The 21,465-nt window shown below is 48.9% G+C and overlaps 1 protein-coding gene across 1 annotated transcript; it reads left to right on the top strand.

The window, feature by feature from the left end:
• The first annotated feature begins 6,627 nt into the window (after window positions 1-6,627).
• LOC119388905 (insulinoma-associated protein 1) lies at window positions 6,628-7,595 on the top strand. Its single transcript, XM_037656269.2, has one exon. The coding sequence runs from the start codon at window positions 6,637-6,639 to the stop codon at window positions 7,582-7,584; it is 948 nt and encodes a 315-aa protein (XP_037512197.1). The 5' UTR covers window positions 6,628-6,636; the 3' UTR covers window positions 7,585-7,595.
• The last annotated feature ends 13,870 nt before the right edge of the window (window positions 7,596-21,465 follow it).

The raw sequence follows: 21,465 nt of genomic DNA, 5'->3' as shown, positions 1-21,465 counted from the left end.
CGTATCTTCTAAAACGTTCAGAGAAAGGTTTGCGAAGCCATGAAAACGATGGGGTGCCGTTTCTTGCGGAACCGCATAAATGTGAACGTCAGAAAGATTTTAACAAACTCTGGAGTGGTACATTTATCATGTGGACTTGCAAAATTTTAATACCAAATTATGTGTTTTCAACCAATCAATCAATCAATCAATCAATCAATCAGTCAATCAGCCAGTGAGCTAGCTTTAAATCAAAACCATCGCGCACGCAAGGCACTGTCTGGGCAACAAGACGAACAACTTCACAACACACGACGAATCGAAAGTGAGAAAACAAAGCCTACGATGAACTTCCCAGTTCTGTGTCATTTCTTTAGCTCTTTTTGTTTCACTTTATTTTTCCTTTTTTTATTTTTTGCATGTATAACAACAGTGGCGCACGATGTCTGGTCCACAACGGGTTGCGCCGGTGAGGATCCTCTGTCGCCGCAGCTGTTCAATTACGTGGTGGTTCGGTTGATGGCGGCGGCGGCATGTGGTCGGTATACCGCGAGCCATGCCCCGCGGAAGGAACGCGCGAACGCCGTCACATGCAGCTGTCGTTTGAGTAACCGAAGGGAACGTCACTGAACCCTGTTACAGCACGTACGAAAGCAAAATATGAAAAGACGAGGAATGGCTACATACATGAATGCTGATGCGAGAAGGGAAGGGAAACAATATGGGGCATAAAAAAAAAGAAGTGGGAAAGAAGAGGATCAGGCCCTCGCGAAAGGAGAGGTTCAAGCAATTACAGTTTAGTAATTAGACGCGGGGATATACCTACTTCGTTATATCACACTGAGAGGGCAAAAAAAAAAAAGCGAATAAGCGGTTGGTACAAAAAAGAATAGAGGAGCAAAGAACCGCAAGCATCCCAGGCATTACGGCACAAGGTTCGGGGCGGCCCTTATTAATCTCTATTTGTACGCCCCATCCCTGCGGCGTGGTGGTGCCCGCGGAGCGAGCGTACACTCTCTCAATCTGCCTGCTCAAACAGCCCCGGGGTGCTTTCGCTTCCGTCCATGGCGGCAGAGAGGGGAGCGGCCAGGGGGTGTGCACTGGACAACGTGCCGACGACCGTTTTTCCCACATGCGCTGGCTGTGTGTGTGCGTTTGTAGGGGCTGGCGTATAAGCGCCGGCGGGGCATACGCAGCCCCGCCGGCTGCACGCCGGATCGCTGGAGCCGTAGGTTCGGCACGTGATGCAATGTGAACAGCAGCGTTTCGGGACACCACGTTTCCATGCCGTGGGACAGCAGCCGCTGCCTGCAGTTTGTGGGATGTCCGTTGGGCTGCTTGGGTTATACGCGTTCGTATAGCCGCGCTCGGCTCACCCTGTACCGGGCGGCCAGAGTGGTCGTGACGATGATATGCGCTGTCTGCGTCATTTACGAGCACGAAGGAAATGCTCCGTTTCAGTATTAGCAGCGGCAAGAATAAAAACAAGACTTGCTCCACTGCTATGGAGCGTTACTCCACCATTCTTTTTTTAAACGAGCGAGTATTTCTTTGGCTACCCTGCACAACGTACCCAACCGTGTTTTGAAGTGATGCACTATAATAGATATATGGTAAATCCGAAGCATTTTCTCGTTTTCTGTTTCCCTCCTTCCTTGCGAACGAAAGGCACCTTGAGTGTTACTATCTATCTATCTATCTATCTATCTATCTATCTATCTATCTATCTATCTATCTATCTATCTATCTATCTATCTATCTATCTATCTATCTATCTATCTATCTATCTATCTATCTATCTATCTATCTATCTACGTCTGCGTGCTCTCGTAATCGCCTCCTTAACTTGGTGCAGACCAAAATTGGCATGGGACGGTAAGAGGGTTTCACAAATATGACTGTCTCGTCATGACATGAATAGTGTGAAAATCCTGTCACCTACGTCGTCAAACCATTTGCTCGAGACACGTGTGGCACATACCCGTATACCATGGGCCGTGGTATGCGAGTATGCGCCACAGGTGATTGGCACGTTATATTTACCCAGGAACGGCGAGAACACACATCGACGCCGGCAGCGTCTTCTAGCGAGTTTCTTGACTGAAAAATCCGACTGCTCGCTCTTCACAACCGTTCACCGGCCGCCGCGCATATATAGGCACTGGATCTTCATCTGCAATGTAGTGCCGGTGGGAGATTTCTGTTGTGCGTATATGAACAATAAAGATTCGCAGCGTGCACGTTAATAAAAGCGGAATGCGGGTCTCTGTGTCTAATCTCTCTTCTGTCTCTAATTGCCCATTAGCAGTGATGTTGGTGTGGGAAACACCGACGCACACTGCATTACATGCTTCGCCCCTCCCCAAATTTTTGTAAATAGAAGAGCTGTTTATGCCAGCCATTGGTGGTAATCCGTCAACGGAAAGCTATCATGAACCGGCACGCGCTATGCTCGTCCTCTTCGTCATCTTCTGCTTCGCTCCCAGAACATATGCGCCGATTTGTCCGGCGAGAGATTGAATAACTCTGATGGTTGAGAGAAACGAGTACTGCGCTAGAGAAGGAAAGAGAGAAAGATAGAGAAAAGATGTGAAGAAATATAGAGAAAGACAGAGAATTAAAGAAATAGAGGTAAACAAATAAAAAGAAAGAAAAAGAAAGTGGAAGCGAGAAATAGAGAGCGACGGAGACGGGGAAGAAAGGCAAAAAAAAAAGATATTAAGAGCGTGAAAGAAAAATTAGGAATGTAATGAGACAAAAAGGAGATAGAAAAACACAGAGAAAGGGGAAGAAAGAGGAGAAGAAAATTAACAGAAGCGAGGAAGGCTGTTGCTTCGGGCTTGTCATCACTATAGTGCAAAGCTGCATTGTTTTTCCGCATTTTTTTCTTGATACTAGCTACCTCACAGTTAGACTGTCTGGAAGCGCTGCTACCTGATGCGCGCTGCGGTTTAGTTCCGTAATAGTTTTCAAATTTCGCAGGCTTTCTTCGTCAACCGAAAAAAATGGGCACGCAATTAGAACGTCGTTGAAAACAGTGCACTTAGATGTCATTTGAACATGCCTGCATATGCCTAATTGATATTTCAGCGATTAGGTGAGTACTCGTAGAGGTAAAAATATAATGATGAGTACTTAATTAAGCCTCATTAACGAAAAAAAATCCACGCATATCCAAGAAGTGAATCGTGACGAGTGGGCGAAGCTCTGGGTGTCATATGGCTGAGTAACCGTACGTTACCCGAGCTTTGCCCCATATAATGTAAATTGAGTCACTTAAAGTGACATAAAGAGTCGACGACAAGGCTAGGTCATAAGGTCCATAATGTCTACGTTGAAGACGCCGACTAATATAAAGGATTTGTGCTTCTAGATGTTTAATATTGTTCTGTCACAAGTTTGATTGATGTTCGTCTATTGTAAACCTTTTTTTATTCACATACACACATATATGTTTCGACTATAGCAACGGTTTTCTATATTCCAGCGGACAGTGAGATTCGACGACAAAGCTCGGTCCTGAGGTCCATAATGTGTACGTTGAAGTCGCCGACTATTACAAAGGGTTTATGCTTGCAGATGTTTTATATTGTTCTGTCACAATTATGATTGATATTAGGCTGTTCTTAAACCTGATGTTTCCATTTTACACGGTTCTTTTCACGGCGCTGTGCCGTGAGCACGGACACCAAACGGACAGACAAGCCTCGGCCTTGAGGTACTTCGCCCCTAAAAAATGAGTAGTCGCTACTCCAGTCAACTGGGAACAATATTTCTTAGGTTTGTTTCGCCTAACGTCTTTCCTTTTTTTGTTTTTATTCTTGCTGCGCGGTTCTTGGTACAACCTGTATGTTATTATGTAACTCATAACAAAATGCCTAGCTGCAGTTTTCAACTACTGGCCTTCTTTCTACATAACCTATCCTGTGTATGTGTAACACTATGGAAACAATGAGTTTGGACTTAAGGCACTTTTGTCTGTATGTCCGGCCTCCATATGATGAAGAAGTTAAAAGTAATGATGGACGTCTTGACCCTACGGGGAATGGAACCCGGGCCTGTGGCATGTGAAGAGAGCACCTATCCTCGGCCTTTCATCAAGGATAATGCCATCCGCATTGACTGCCACAAGCTTCGATAAACGTTTGCAGCTGTTTTTAACACGATAGCGTTAAAGAGCCTGTGTCGCAGAAATTCCGGTGTCAGTGTCGGCGGCATTGTTTGTGAGCGAAAAATTGGCTTTGTGCGTAGGTAAAAAACCCGACAGATGCGAATAAAAAAGTCCCGCCACTTCCGCACCGTGAAAATTGTACAAATTGCGGAGCAGAGGTTATGGTTCGCATGCCTCTGGTGGCATTTGGCTCGTTTGTCTGGGTCTAAGCTGTGGGGGGCCCACATTTGACCAGGCGACTATGCCGTGCGATGACGTCATCGTATGACGTGACTTCGTCTTGACGCCGACGGTCAGTCTTCGTGTTTGATGAGGCATCTAAGGCTGTCGCCTTAAAAACGAAGCGTTCTCACGCCACGCTGTCGGCTTACGTCAAAGAACACCATGTCGTCAAAATTATCTCGGAGTGTCCCACTACCGCGTCACTAAAAAATATAGTACTGTACATTTGGGAGCCGATGGACGCCGAAGTTTAATTTAAGTGTTTACTAAACAAATCCTAATGCATGCCGATGCGCACGACTGTTGCCATTTGTGCGACAGCAATGTTAATAGAAGACTCCCAAGAAGTGATCACGAGTTTTAACAAACAAGGCACCTAATGGTGTGCAATGCCCAGCCAGTACAACACAATAAGACATTGTTCTAAGTACCGTTAGTTCGCGGACCACCACATTGCTGAACACCATGCGGGAGTGCTCACTCACTAAATCGCTTACTGACTCGCCCACCTCCCTCTCAATGTGGTCTTTTCTGTGAGACTAGCTTGTCTTGAAACAGAGCCAACTTTCAATATCACTGGCAGTAAAAGCAGAATTAACCAGATGGACGACTTTTTCAGCGAATATCAACCATACGCTTTTGATAAACTACGTAAAAGACGGTTCAACGTCTGACTGCTGTGAGAGTTCGAGAAGGTACGAGTAAGTATGTACATTTCCACAGAGTGTTAGGGCGGCAGCAGGAGCGACTTGAAGAAATGATTATGTACGCTGAAGATAAAATGAAGTTATCGGTTGTACCAATTCAACTTTCGCATCCCGCGTGCCTGCGGTGAAGTGTCTACGGCGTCTCTATAGTTAATTTGTCAGATACTTTGTGCACGCATGTATGTATGTATGTATGTATGTATGTATGTATGTATGTATGTATGTATGTATGTATGTATGTATGTATGTACGTACGTACGTACGTACGTATGTATGTATGTATGTATGTATGTATGTATGTATGTATGTATGTATGTATGTATGTATGTATGTATGTATGTATGTATGTATGTATGTATGTATGTATGTATGTATGTATGTATGTATGTACACGAGAGACAGTTTGCCTCGAAATATTTTACGAAGCCTTTATATGAATTCAAGTGAACACGCGCACACCTTCCTCCAATGCGCTGAAGCATTCTCACATTGGACAGTTTCGGGGAAGAAATTTTGATCTGCTTTCTTTTTCTTTTTTTAGCTGTTGTGATGTCCAAAGCTTCGCTCGCGTGTGAACGTATGTATGCAATTCCATGTATATATATGCACGTGCGTGCTTGCGAGTTCTGATGCACGCCTTTATGGCCATAAATGTGGTCTAGTAAAAGCGCTATCAGGCACAAACGCATGCGCGCCCATGGTCTCGAACAATAAATAGATTAATGAATACCTTCAGTTATGCCAGAGCGCGTTTGACAGGCCGTAAAATTATGGAACGCAAGCGGGCGGCACGCTTCATCTCTCCTACACGACCCCGCATGCACACCCCGCGTTGTCCAACTGGCACCGCCAGGTCATACTCGCCGGTCCAGATCCCAGCGGGTGGCGACGAACAGCTGGCCGCAGTGGAGCGGGGAGGTGCTGGGGTTCAAACCGCCTCTCCCCCCACCTCCTCCTTCGTCACCGTTAGATCCCCACCTCCTCCGTCATTGTTTCACGATTGGGAGAGGAGGGCGGCGCGATGCTATCGACGGCAACGACGCCTGGCGGGCGCTTGGCGGCGCCGCGCCGCCCTTTTTCGAAAAAGAGCCGGCGACGGACCCCCCGTTCACTCACGCGCGTCAGCCGCGACGGGCCGCCGCTTGCAGCGCCCACGCTGCCGACGACCGCGAGGGTTCAAACACCGACGAGCGCGAAGTGCTCGGAATTCGCGAGTTCCAGCGGAAGACGGCGCTTGCGAATACGTAACACGTTCGCTCGAAGACGACGAGTGACCGCATGAACGCACGATACAAGTTACGGACGAGGAGTTCCTGACGACACAGTTCTACGACGCGGAGACTGACTAGGAGAGTTGTTACTGTCCATTTTATTCCTGTGCGAACAACAGAGTGCAAAGAGACTTTAGTCCGATGTTATGCCTTGGGGAGAGGGTTGAGACTGGCGAACAAACATCCTAGTGCCCGAGAAGACGAAACAATTTCGAGTGCGAATTCTTGCCGACGATTCACTTTCGAGACCTAGACGACAGCGAAGCGATATAAACGCGCAAGAAACATGCCGCGGGGCTTCCTCCTCCAGCGCTACACTCGTCACAACTCGGACGGCGAGGACAACCGCTCGGACTCGTCCTCTTCCTCGGACGACCACGACGCCGTCCGGTTCGCCTCCTCGCCGCCGGCAGCCGTCGTCAAGAGCTGCGAGTCGCTACTTCTCCGGGCCACCGCTCTGCTGCAGCCGGAACACGCGTCTCCGCCTCCGTCGTCCCAGGATGCGGCCAAGAGGAAGAAGCTCTCTCCCGCGGGGCCGCCGCCCCTCTTACACGGAAGTCCCCCGCGGAAGAGCGCAAGCGTGGGTGCTCCTCACAAGAGCTCCTGCAGCGCGTCGCCTTCGCCGCACAACAACCGAGCCGGCGGGGGAAGCAACGTCGGCGCGGGAACCGCGACGAACGGCGCCGCAAAGTCGGCCGTGCGGCGACTCCTCTTCGACGAGGACACGCTGTCTCCGGTCTCCGGCACCTTCATCCGACCTTACAGCGACGAGGACGACCTGGAGCTCGACGAAGAGCTCGACTACGACATTCCGGCCGCGCTCAATCCGGTCGTGGTGAGCGAGGAAGCGCGTGCCGAGCTGGCCAAGATTGAGAACAAGATCGGCGCCTACGTGTGCCGCCTGTGCCGACAGCGGTTCGGCGACGCCTTCGGGCTCGCCCAGCACCGGTGCTCGCGCATCGTGCATCTCGAGTACCGGTGTCCAGACTGCGCCAAGCTGTTCAACTGCCCGGCGAACCTGGCCTCACATCGCCGTTGGCATCGGCCAAGGAACGAGACCGGAGGCACTGCGTCGCCATCGGCAGACTGCAAGCAGCAGCAGCAGCAGGGCTCCTCGGCGTCCGACGAAGAGGTAGTGGGACCGTACGCGTGTCCCGTCTGTCCCAAGAGGTTCCGCAGGCTCGCCTACCTCCGCAAGCACGCCAACGTTCACACGCAGGCTGAGGCCACGTGAAAGTGGAACGTCTTCCTCTCGGTGAGTGAATCGCGACGACTTGTTTGTCTAACTTTTTGTAATTCTGCGGAGTAGCACGTCATTCATCTTGTTCCCTATGCTAGATATAGAACCAATAAGAAAAGCTCACAAGGCACGGGTTTCACTCAAAACTGCAATCCCTGCTTAGCCTGGTAAGATGTAGTAAATATTTAAACGGATCAGCCGTCGCAAACATCATATGCGTAATAAACATGAAATGCGAAGAGCGTACACTGAGTGAACCCTATGCGATATGCCAACATTTAAGCCACGTGCGAGGCAAAATAGAAAGAGTATAATAGCGCAGGTACGTATCACGACGTTGTCGCAATATTTAATCGGGTGTTCACGGGGCCCGCACCCCAGGTGTGCCACGCATGAGATATTGGCCGTTCTCTTAAGTAAACTTACGCTCTGATATTATATGTATTCAATATAACTGTTAACTTGATCCAGAACCGTTTATTTCGAACCAGTTATATCTGTCAGAAGACATTTTATGAATATTCGGTAAACCGGAAGTAAGTGCTGGATCGGAAGTGCTTGGAAGAGACACAAGACTGTCACTCGGTGCTCGTTCCACTAAATAACATGAAAGAACAAGGATAGTTGGTGCGTGTACAGGCACAGACGAACGTACTACAACTACACGTGCATTCTTCTAAAGTGCCCGTCGAGAAGTCCATTACCGCTGTGATGGCTCTGCCCGAAGATATTTAATTCAGATAACCGGTCTGCCGTCTAAGCTGCTCAGGCTACCCGCAAAGCATATCGCTGAGGGATAAGCGGTTCACAGCGGCAAGAATCGTGATACATGCAGGCTGAGAAAAAGAAAAAAAAAAGAGTACATGTTGCTGTCTTTGACTGATTTGCCACATGTGACTCTCTTTGAAGAAGTACGTTAAATCTCTTGTGGGTCACACGACTCTCTGAAGATAATAAAATGATCTCCAACTCCAAAGAGAGTTCACCTGTCTCTCTAAAGAGAGCCATGTACGTGGCAGGTAGGGTCTCAAAAAAAAAAAGGTTGTCAAAGAACTCTTTTCCTTCTTTAGAATGTAGTTTAGCCAATACATATGTAAGAGTTGCATACGAAGGTGTTGGACACAGCGTTAATGACAGCCAACAAACAATCAAGCCGAGGAAAGTATAGGGGACGTTATTTGCGGTAATTACGACATAACTGCAAACAAATTAAAGTGGACGAAAAGTCAACTTGCCGCCGGCGGGGACCGAACCTGCAAACTTCGAATTGTGTTGTTCATTCAAAAGCAACCTTCGAGGTGCGTTGGTCGTTCTGATGACGCCAACTGTACAAGTCTTGCTTTTTTCTGCATGTTCACAGATGCCCAGGAAAAAAACAAACGTTTTCTAACTTCCGACGCGAGATAGTTGCATTGAACAAAGTTAGAGGACGTCTCTGCAGCCCCATGTTCATGCTTTAGGGCAAAGAAGGGGACGAGAAGCAGAGCAAGGTTTCAATCTCTCATGTTGCTCTAAGTTCTATACTCTGGCCGTATCGGCTACTACGTCAATGTTATCGTGACTAAAGTAGCGAGCTAAATTTACATATCCAAGTTGTGCAAAGATATGCCGCTTCCAAACTGGGAAGCTCACCTTGCCAGCGTGCAACGGCTTGGCAGCATTTGTGTACGTATATGACGCGCTGAAACGGACACCGAATCACGCAAGTTGATGTTTGAGTGGCACTGCGTTCGAAGAAAACTTAGAGCGCAAATAGAAAGAAGCAGGAAATACAAGCCACAAAAGTATGGCTGTTTTTGCTCAAGGAAATAACGAGGGAAGGGGTCCAGGGGATGTTTACGCGGTCTTGTGCGCTGTCGAACCAATCCAGAGCGCATTAAGATGGCGCCCAAGGAGTTCTCGTTAGGAAGGCCTGTGCACAGAAACCTCTGTGAATTTATCTACAGAACATTACACTTAGAGTGGCCTGTATAAGGACGACACCAAGAGGGAACATTTTGTGCTCCGTGTCGCATCTCACAAAGTATTGCGTGGCATTGCACGTTTAGAAATAACTTTATTTTGCCTACTACTGACCTCATAATCGAGGAACTTTTGTACGCTCATAGAGACTGAACATGACCACGTGTCGAAGCATAAACGAATGGCATGTTTTTTGCGTGATTCATAGTGCGTAAGTGTAACTGCGCTAACATGTAACCAGAAGAACCAAGACACAGAGTGCTGACATCAACTAACTGACTTCTGACTTGAACTGGCGTTGGTTTCAACTAGTTAGTAGAAGTAATCACTCTGTCCTCTGTCTTCTTGGTTTTTCTTGTTATGTGTTTGTATTGTTACACCTATGAAGTGTGGATCAACAACTAGTACCAGCAAACGTTTTTGTGTGTTGTTTCCTTATGCTGTGGCAGCTTAAGTTGGATGGGCAATATGTTACAGCAGCGACTATCTACAGAAGTGCACGATTACACTAATATGACAGTGTACTGCACCTTGTGCAAATGTCATTAACGGTCTCGCTGTGCCTCCTCCTTTTCTTTCTTTCTTTTTTTTTTGGTTCTTGACTGAGCTTCGGTATTTCGTAGACAAGAGAGTCAAATAAAAATTAACCAACTCGACATACCGAGGAGTCACCTACTATTGATAGCCAGCATGGTTATCAAGCATTGTGTACCCTGCACATTATGACTGGGAAATTGCCTACATTTTCGAAGTGTGTGTGTGTGTTTGGGTGTGTGCGCGCGCGTGTTTTCAATGAAAGCGGTAGAGAGCGGAGTCATACATCTGTTCAAGCGCCATGTCTTCGATAGCTTTCTCTCGTTGACTCCGTTTCGTTTGTCTGTGCAAAAGGGATATCAGCTGGGTATACATGGTCATGCGATGCGTTTAACTCGTCAAGAAAGAATGTCTCGAAGAACCACGTGCATTCGATTCCACATTCACATTCCACATTCAGATCAATATTGCTTTCTTTCTATACACGTGCCCCATACGGTTCCCGTTGTCATGATAATAGTTTTTTTTTTTCATACATTGCAAATAAGGACATATTATTTGTCGCGTCGCATTTGCACGCTGGTTAATAAGGTGCTCTTTTATTAACTTGGGGACCATGAGGTCGTTTTTCGGAAGCAGTTGTCGGTAATGTTCGACTGAGCTGAAATACAAAAAATAACAAAAAATAAAATACAGACATTACTACGGTTATTCAGCAGGCGCCACAAGTAAGTCCTTTGTGGCTCATATCTACAATAATCTGGCAATTTCGGCCACTTGCTCGAGATTCGTGATTGAAGCGCGGCGTAGTAGAATGATATGCGGCAAATTCATTCGCTTAGACGGAACAATTAGAGGCACAAACATTGACAACACCCATTATGCCTTATATCGGCTCTCTCGTCTTCTCGGTTAGTGCATACGTTCCTTACCTAATAAATATTTTGGTGGACAACGCTAATTGGGTCTCTATAGAGTTTTGTCATTCGGGCACGTGTTTCTTTTCGCTTTCTTTTTCCGCATTTCGTGCTTTATCGTAATGTTTCTTGACCATGTAACCAAGGTCTAGCTTCTTTTTTTTTTCACATTCAGAAGCCCGTTTGACAGAGATAGCTCAAATACGGAGAAGTTCGCAGCATGCAGCAAGATTTCATATACATAAAAGCACAACGACAAAAAAACAATAAATTAACAAGTCACTCCGAGAAATCTAAAGGCTACCTAACAATAATTCTAATACAGAAGAGCTTCCTATACAAAGCATAAGAAATCAGTTACGTTAACAATATGAGTTACGGACACGTCCACACCAACTAGCCCAGCCCTCAGCCTTGACGTCTTCCTGCGAGAGCAAAATAACGAAAATGTAGGAGGCGACCCTCATAACTGAATTTCGGTTCTGGCAGCGGTAACCGCACGTCGGCGTTAGTGTGTCCTGGTGTATTCCTTGGGTTAATTTTGCGTCTTGTAGCACTGCCGAAGCGGAAGCAGATCTTAGAGGCCACGTCCAAAGAAGCGCGGGGTTCGAATCTTCTCCGCCATGTGCCGCAACGGTCGCAGCTGCTCACAAGAAAACCGTCCGCTCTTTCAGTGAGTTCATTCAATTAATTTTCATTGTACCGTCGGTGAGAGGAGGCGGGCTAACGCGGACAGCACTTTCCTTCTCATCCTGCATGCGATGCATGCTATCGCAGGCACCGCGTGAGTCGACTCACCAGTTGCAATCGACCCTTTCCTAGCGCAACAGTGCGCCTCGCGTCCCCTAGAACATGACCACGCGAAAGCCTGTACTGCTAGTCAGTTACGGAATTCACGTAAACGCGCCCAGTGCCAACGAAGGCCGTCATATGAGACCCTGGTTAGAACAGTTCGCACAGGCGTAGGTTCGAGGCAGAAAACGATCCTTTCGGATTTGCCTAAAATAGCACCTTGCTCTCTATCACCTTCAGACACAAGTAATGATGGACTTTCGGTCAATGCGCCAATTTTACACTTTATTTTCAGGCCCCTGATCTTCTATTGCATGAAAGAGAACGTGGTAATACGTTGACTTGTGCATTTTCCTTAATTAGTCCTAATTGGAGTGTAATTAAATATGCATTTATTGGAAAGTAAATCATGGTCTGTCTTTGTATAGAAATAACAAACTATTGGGCTCGAATTTACGCGGGCAATCGGTTATCGGTTATATCCATTCCGAGCAAACAAAACCTCAGAGTCCTTCCACTACTCTGAAGATGGAAGCCAGCGGCTGCGGCTGCGCGTTCTGCTGCAGCGGCTTCACTTCTTTTTCGCACCCGTTCGCACTTCTGGGCACATTGGCGCCCCTTCAAATCCCGCTGTTCTTCCTCCGAGCAAACGACACGCGTCCGTCCCATAGCGAGTACAAAGGCGAACTGCTGATAACAGCGCTAGCGCAACCTCCACGTCACGAGACAAAGGGGCGCAACGATTGGTTGGAAGCGCCGCCGCCGAGTATCGCGACCTCAGATGCGCAGCCTCTACTGACTTAACGCCCCCAAAAGCTCATTAAACAGCGGTGCTGGTGTCATCAGTTTCAGCTTGGCCGTTGCCGAACATTCCAGAACAAACGAATAACACTTCAGAACGAATGTGAGACCCTCAGCTTTTCCGCAGGTCCTCCTCTCCACGCCACCTGCTTCTCTCCCACCGTGGCTCCGCCTTTGCTCTCCTCCTCTCTACCCAGCATCACCCTCTCCACATTGCTGCCTTTTCTCTACCAGGCTCGCTACTCCAGGCTTCCCTCTCACCCCCTTAGCTTTACCCATGCTCTCCCCCTCGTCAGGCTTCGCTTTTGTCGCTGGGCTAGAAAGTGCGGACGACGGATCCCCAGGAATTTACCTAGGCCTTAAACGTCTCCGCTGTTAGTAAATGCCCGCGCTCTAATTTGTTTTCGTTTCTTTCATGCGTTCGTGTTAGCGCCCCTTCCCTCGAGTAAGTTGAATCTCTAGAAAATTACTCACCTTTCAGTCACGAAAGTATGTTTCCTGGGAAATGCCTTCAATCCTGCGGTTGACGCGCTACGGTAAAAGATGACGTCACGACAATCGCCATAAGTCTATGGACACGTATGATAGCTCGCAGCGGTGGGCAGTTACCGCCGTACGTTCGGCACACGCGACATCAAACACGACACGGAAACGCGGGAGGGTGGAGGAGATGAATAATCGAATCGGATGCCTGCGCTGCGTCGGACGCACTACCCAGATCGAGGGCGCTGGGTTTCCCCGAACCGGTGTCCGCTTGGCCCGCAGTATAGGCACGACGGAGCTGCAGCCGTCGATATAGTGTTATGAGCTCGTGTAATAAGAACGGCAAGGAGGAGGAGGAGGGGGCACGGAGCCAAACGGCTCGCGTTCTTGTCAAAAATGCACGCGGACGATGGCATCTGGCCGCTGATGTCGTGCAAAGCGCACGCTGACCGGCATCGATTAATACAGCTGACCGGGGTGGCGCCCTTATGCAATATGCATTGTATATTCATTTGCCCCGGTGACCTCCCTCCTCCCCTCCCCTCCACCCTGAGCCCCCTACACGACGGTATTATTGTGTATTGGTGATAATAGGAGCAGATGACGCTAGTGACAGAACGTGTATTTATACGAGTGGTGATGTAAGTGGGTGTGTAAGTAAAATGACTAGTAAGTAAGTAGGTAAGTAAGTAAGAGGGTAAGTATATTTATCATCTTCCTTACTTACCTACTTACAATTACTTAGCCTATAGGCTAAGTAAATGTGAGTGCGCAGTCCCGTGTACCTGTCTGTCGCTGCGTCGTTTGGCGCTACGACTTTTTCATCAAAAGTGAATGAATGAGTTGCAGGAAGCTACAGCAGTGGTAACAGCAGTGCTCACTCACTCCGGATTAGCAGGAGTGAGTGAGTGAGTGAGTGAGTGAGTGAGTGAGTGAGTGAGTGAGTGAGTGAGTGAGTGAGTGAGTGAGTGAGTGAGTGAGTGAGTGAGTGAGTGAGTGAGTGAGTGAGTGAGTGAGTGAGTGAGTGAGTGAGTGAGTGAGTGAGTGAGTGAGTGAGTGAGTGAGTGAGTGAGTGAGTGAGTGAGTGAGTGAGTGAGTGAGTGAGTGAGTGAGTGAAGCAGGCATGTAAATGAGTAGGTAAGTAAATAATTCAATAAGCTAATCGTCCTTCGTTGATGAAGTAACATGCATCCTTAACCGTAGGACTTAGCTTCGATCGTGCGCTATCAACGAGAGGATCATCGCGCTAAACTGGTGCTGTGCGAAAAACGGACATGTCGTCCAGCGAGTGCGGTAATGTTTCCGTGGCGAAATGAAACCCCGTAAAGCGCCTGAACGCGCTACCTTGCACGCGGAAAATTCTTAAGGGTAATATGCACACCCCGCCAATGTTGTATGTTTACAACGTCAGAAAGCTACGTTATAAAAATATAGTTTGTAGAAATTCATGATAAAAAGTGGTAAAAATGCACACACGGATACAAGAGAGAAGTCAGCACAACACAACCGTATGTGTTGTCCTGACTTGTCTCTTGTGTCCGTGTTTGCACGCCCACCGGCTTAATTGCCATATGTCATTGGGGTATCGTTGTTCTTAAACGCGTGTAGCATTTTCTAGCCCCCTCGATCCGAGGCATCTGGACGGACCAACTGACGCGGGTGGATAAGCGCGCGTTACGTCACACACATACACATCGGACGTGTTACCAGAAGGTTGTAGGTTCGGTCCCTACCTGGGACAAGTGGATTTTTCATTGACTTTAATTCCTTTCCATTTATGTCATAATTCTTATACTACAGTTAAAACATACAAGTAATGCCCCTTATACCTTCCTTAGCCTCGTTGTCTGTTGGTTTCATTAAGTTGTGTCCCACGCAATTACATACATACATACATACATACATACATACATACATACATACATATATGCGTGCATACATAACACATACATACATACATACATACATACATACATACATACATACATACATACATACATACATACATACATACATACATACATACATACATACATACATACATACATATATGCGTGCATACATAACACATACATACATACATACATACATACATACATACATGCATACATACATACATACATACATACATACATACATACATACATACATGCATACATACATACATACATACATACATACATACATACATACATACATACATACATACATACATACATACATACATATATACATACATACATACATACATACATACATACATGCAATTTCAATATTCGATGTGCGAACACTTGGCGCACACCCTTTGGAAAGCTGTGCCTTGACAGGAGAGCGCGGTGCTTCAAAGTAACACATTTTCTAGGCTCAGCTCTTATTGTCACTAGTAGGTTAAAGTACACACGTCGAACAAAAAAAAGAGACATTTTACCAATCTAGGTTCTTCTTCTTGTCTGTTTTTCAACGAGACAATCCCACCCAAATAGTGTAATCAACCAGAGAACCAACGAACGCCTAAGAAGATATGCACGAGGCTCGCCGCCTTATGCTGACGACACGTGAGCTCGTCGCTAACGCTTTCTTTCGTGGTGGTTCTGTTTAGAAAGCAAATGTCACGTTGAATTGGTATTGATGTTAACCATCTGTAATATTAAATTTTGCTAACCACACACTCCAAGCGGCGTGCTTGCTCGGTGCGTAGCCATCGCGATTACAAAAACGGCCACCGGAAGGGCTGTCTGCACTCCCATAGTAGTGTTACAGTGTCGTGGTGTGCATATTGGCCGCGAGATCGAACAAAGTCGACACCTAGCGGCGAACGGACGAAGCCCCGAAGTGTGGATGCGGGTGGCCCGGCGCCGCTCCAGCAGCAGTGTGTCCTGTGCTTGTTGCTGGAGATTTCGCGATGGAAGCTGCAACGGGGACGATTGGGTCGACTTTCTGTAAACTCATTCTTTCCTTTTTGTAATGGAAGCTCGCAGAGCCAGTCGCTTTCTTTTCTAAGTAGCGATGCGAAAAGCATTTGTTTATGCGACCGCACCACATACGGTTGTCACATTTACCCACATACGCTTGTCCTCCAGCCTTCCGGGCTCAGCAAAGACCAAAAAAACAAAAGCTGACGTCACATTGACTAAAGAGAAAACAATGTTCGGATATGGTTGGTCGCGGCCCGTACTGCAATTTGTTGAATCGCCCCTTGCGATGCAGCTTATGCTAATCAAATACGCGCTGCGGTAACTTCAACTTTGGTACTATATCAGTCCTCAACCATTACTGGAAGATCCGTTTAAAAAATTTAAAAAAACAAAAACAAATATATCAGCATGAGCTGTGGTTATCAGCTCGCTTTCGTATACTCGTTCAACGCTTATATCACCCGTCCATTTCTGGCTCGCGAAACGGTATATTTTACTCTGCACTAGTTCATGCACAAACTGGACGAGTTTCGGCGCTTACATATTTCTACTTCGGAACACTGAGAAGGCGTCTCGTAGTTGAGTGAGCGCGACGGAAAACGCGCAAACAACAGTAGGTAAGGCTAAATGACGCTCGCTTATAAGGACTCGCAGCTAGCGTGGACAAACCTTGCGTTCAATACGAAGGTGACGCACGGAGGATGAAAGCCGCATTGCATACTTGGAGAATCAATTCATTTACTTGCGGAAGTACGCAAAAGCGCAAGGAAATCATGACTGTCAGCCCCGGCCAAGCCGCCACGACCTTTTGCGGACTGCAACAGTGTTCACGCACGTAGCGCGCGGAAATTCCGCACACAGCAAGCATGAATGAACATATTACGAACTGATAGTAAGAAGCGCGTTAAAGTATTTGACTGAGCATCAACACTTTTCGTCAGCAAACGCTTCAGCCCACCGTGATCGAAGTGCTTGCTACGCAACATCGCAAAGGGCCTTGCCGTTCCGACGCCTGACAAGCCACGCACGGTGTTGCTGCGCGTTGCCGGGGTAAGAATGAAAGCTTATCTCTGGCTCTCTCTGCATTATGTTCGGCATTGCGGAACCGAACAATAATTCCGCTTGGAAAGTGAAACGTTTTCGACACTTACGGAGCGCAGAATGACGACACAGAAACAGCAGCCCCGTACACTTACGCACAGCGAACGGCCGACGATCCACACAAACGCAGAGGCGATGCTGCCACCTATAGGTCGATCTCGCCGCCAGTACTACTTTAACGTATGCACAATTTTTTCTAAACAGCACGATAGGGGGCTTGATCTCTATGTTGCTCTCCCGTAGCAGACCAACAGTACTCTCAATGGTCTCTAATGGTCACATGGTACTCTTAGAATGATCGACGATATAGAACGACCATTTTCTCTAAACACACAAGTGCCAAAAAAATTTGGTAGATCCCACGTACCGTGGGAATCAGTGTTATGCAAAGCATGCGCGGAATGGTGACCGTGGCGTAATTTTTCACATTGAGCGAAACTTTACGGAATGACGCTAGAGAAATGTGGAAATGGTATACACACACTCATGTGTCGCATATGAATTATATAACCAGTTGTACAACGTTGCGAAACGATGCCAACAGCACAATCGGCGTTACCAACACCGGACTCGGTAAGCTGCTATGTAGTGCTTATATTCTTCAAAACTGGATAGCGCGAATCCGAACAGCAGCAAGAAGAAACACAGATGAACAGGACAGGCGTTACTCGCAACGAAGCTTCATTCAGGAAAGTTTCCCTTGATATACAGACAGCCGAGTGGCACGCGCAGGCGCACTGCACGTGCGTTACAGTCACAGTTGGAGTTGTTATACTTGTCCGGTTGTTACACTTGTCCGTTTTCACGGAGAAGGCACGCACGTTTTACGAACCTGTGCGTATGTGCAGAAGAGATAATTGACAGTTCTTGAACAAGGTCATTATCACCGTGATCAGTGAGCACCAGCAGCTCGACCGGACTTGTTAATCGGATCCGTTCGTGATCGCGGCTAAGAGGGCTCTAAGTGTAGCGAAGTGCGAGGTATAGCACAGCTGGTGAAAATCGTATGCCTCTTACGATGAAATGATCTATGGCGCCTCCTGTCCTGGACGTGGCAGTGAAGTTTCTTGATGTCCCGTACACATTCAAGCCGTCTTTCACGCAGTGTAAAAACCAGGCGTTGTTGGGTCTTGATAAAGCAATGTTGAAGTCACCGGTAATGATGAGAGGCCAGGTTCTCTAGGCAGATCTATTGTAGGAAGCATTGACCCCGGCTTTTGCGCAATCAACGTGGTCCACGTTGCGGACCACGTCAACGAGTGCATGGTATAGTTGAGCGTCTTCCAGGGCTGTTCTGTCTTCAGCTTCCTCGCTTTCCTTGCGTCCGCCGCGGTGGTGTAGCGGTTACGGTGCTCGGCTGCTGACCCGAAGGTCGTGGGTTCGATCCCGGCCGCGGTGGTCGCATTTCGATGGAGGCAAAATGCTAGATGCCCGTGTACTGTGCGATCTCGGTGCACGTAAAGAATACCAGGCGGTCAAAATTTCCGGAGCCCTTCGCTACGGCGTCTCACATAATCATATCGTGGTTTTGGGCCACAAAACCCCAACAATTATTACTATTGTAGCGAAGCGTTGGAAGCCTCTAATGGGTCGCCCTCTCGAGCGCTTACTAGTGGGTCGTCCTCTTCCGCTCTTCTGGGACAGCACGCTCCTCGCGCTCAGAGTCGGCACCCCGCCTTGACTGTCGCAGTCGTTTATCGTCGCCGAGTGCCCGCTAATAAACGTCTTTATAATTTGGTGGAGGGTGCTGGGCTTTCACAACAACTTCGGCCCCCATTCGATGCCCCTGGCTCTTCGATCCCGTACCCTGCCGCCTACGATGCCTCAAGACGCCTCCCAGCAAACGGCCCCGCCTACACCGACCTCCTGCCCAGGTGTGCCTCGTATCCGCGACCCTCCGGTCTTCACTGGCGCAGATGGCACCGACGTGGAGGACTGGCTCGCGATTTACGAGCGCGTGAGTGTCCCCAATAAATGGGACGAGGCAGGAAAGCTGACTAACCTCGTTTTCTACGTCGCGGGTGTGGCGGGCTTGTGGTAGAACAAACACGCATCAGATTTTACAACGTGGTCCGACTTCAAGACCTCCATTATCAATGTGTTTGGCCGCCCTGCCGTTCGTAAGCTGCAGGCCGAACAGCGCTTACGTGAACGCGCTCAGCAGGCCGGTGAATCATTCACCAGTTACATTGAAGACGTCCTCGATTTCTGTAAGAAAGCCGACGCCACCATGTCCGAATCAGACAAGATCCGGCACATCATGAAAGGCATCGACGACGACGCCTTCACCATGCTGCTCGCCAAGAACCCCAGCACAGTGGCTGAGGTCATAACGCTCTGCCAAAGCTATGAGGAGCTGCGCCGGCAGCGATCGATGACCCGTCGCTCTCCATCACGCGACGCCGAGCTCGCTGGCTTGTCGACCATATCCGACCACTCCGCGTTGCTCGCAGAGATGAAGACATTCGTGCGCGAGGAAATCGCGCGCCAATTCTCTCTGCTGGACTTTGCTCGCCCGCAGTACGTCCAACAGCCGTCGACCGCCCTTTTGCCTCCGCTCCGTCGAGCAATTGAGCAAGAAATCGCAGAGGTCATGCCCGAGTACCACCAGCACCATACGGCTCCTGCACCCTTGAGTTACGCCCAAGTGGTCGCAAGAACGTCCCCAGCAATCCCTACGGCTGCCCCACACATTTACGCCGAAGCCTCCGCTCGACCTCATTCTTTCGAAGCGGATGTGCCGGTAACCTGCGCCGACGTCACGCACAGGCCACGACTGCAGCCCACCGTCCAGTCCTATCAGTTGCCGCCCCGTCAATCCCGTCCTGCACCATGGGCGGGCCCTGCCCCAGCGAACCGATGGCGCACACCTGACAACCGCCCCATATGCTTCGCATGCGGTTACGCCGGCCACGTGGCGCGGTATTGCAATCGCGTGCAGCCGCCTAGAGTCGCGTCGCCTGCCACCAGCCCGGCGAACCGCCCATATTACGACCCACCTACGCCACTCTCGCCGACGTCTCGCCCCGCTCCATCTACCCGCCGTTCCCCGTCACCACGACGCCGCTCGCTGTCACCGATGCGGCCACGTCTGGTCCCACGAGACCAGGAAAACTAGTCGTCGCAGTCCACGAGGCAAGGGCTGCGATGCTGTCGAACTGCGAAAGCCCTCAGCGAAGCCCATCGAACGTGATAGACGTGTTTGTGGACGGTGTTCGTGCATCTGCCCTTATCGACACTGGAGCCGCCCTATCCGTTATGGACGCAAAGCTCAGCCGAATACTGCGAAAAGTGACGACGCCACTTTCCGGGCTCTCCCTCCGTACAGCCAGCGCCCAAAGCATTCACCCTACAGCGGTATGCACAGCCCGCGTCATGATTAAGGACGCTATGTACGCCGTCGAATTGATCATAATTCCTGCATGCTCTCACGACGTCATCCTCGGATGGGATTTTCTCTCCCGCCACGACGCCGTAATTCATTGCGCACCCGCCGAAATAGAGCTCTCACCATTCTCTAATTTGACGCCGGCAGACAGTCCATCGGCTGCGAGCAAGATACTCGTCAAAGACGACATAAAAGTGCCTGCAAACTCGTCAACGGCGGTGTCAGTCTACTGCGCCAGCCTATCCGACACCGTTGCACTCCTCTCGCCATATGACCGTGTTTGCACGAGGAAAGGCTTGCTGGTGCCTTTCGCGACCGTTCAAGTCACCCAGGGCAGCACCTCTATTTATGTAATCAACCCCTCCCCGTACAGTGTTACGTTGGTGCGAGGGGAATGTCTGGGCAGCGTAGAACCCCTCGAAGACGCACAAGTTATGGACGAGCCCGATGATTCGCACGGCCGAAGTTCGAGCACGCTCAGTGCTGTTTCGACGTCTGGTTCATCACACGCTGACGTATTTGGTTCCTCCATAGCTGACAACCTTACGCAGGTCCAGCGTTCCCAGCTTTTGGACCTGTTGGAAGAATTTAGCCCTTCTTTCGATGTCGCTCAAACTTCTCTCGGCCGCACGTCGGCCGTTACGCATGGCATCGACACTGGCGACCACCTGCCACTGCGACAACGTCCATATCGCGTATCTCCTGCCGAACGCCGTGTAATCACCGAGCAAGTCGACGACATGCTTCGACGTGATGTCATTCGACCCTCTAACAGCCCCTGGGCGTCTCCTGTCGTTCTTGTTGCGAAGAAGGACGGTTCTGTGCGGTTCTGTGTGGACTACAGACGACTCAACAAGATCACTCGTAAGGACGTGTATCCACTGCCGCGAATAGACGACGCGATTGACAGCTTGCAAGGCGCCGAATTCTTTTCATCTCTCGATTTGCGCTCAGGGTACTGGCAAGTACCTATGGCTGATGA

This window comes from Rhipicephalus sanguineus, chromosome 4, assembly GCF_013339695.2.
Source record: "Rhipicephalus sanguineus isolate Rsan-2018 chromosome 4, BIME_Rsan_1.4, whole genome shotgun sequence".
Taxonomy (NCBI): Eukaryota; Metazoa; Arthropoda; class Arachnida; order Ixodida; family Ixodidae; genus Rhipicephalus; species Rhipicephalus sanguineus.
The sequence above is the reverse complement of the archived record's forward strand: the minus strand, read 5'-3'. Positions and strand labels throughout refer to the sequence as shown.

Bases quoted from the DNA above. Each gene is read 5' to 3' on its own strand.
- LOC119388905 (XM_037656269.2), top strand. From the start codon at position 6,637: ATGCCGCGGGGCTTCCTCCTCCAGCGCTACACTCGTCACAACTCGGAC.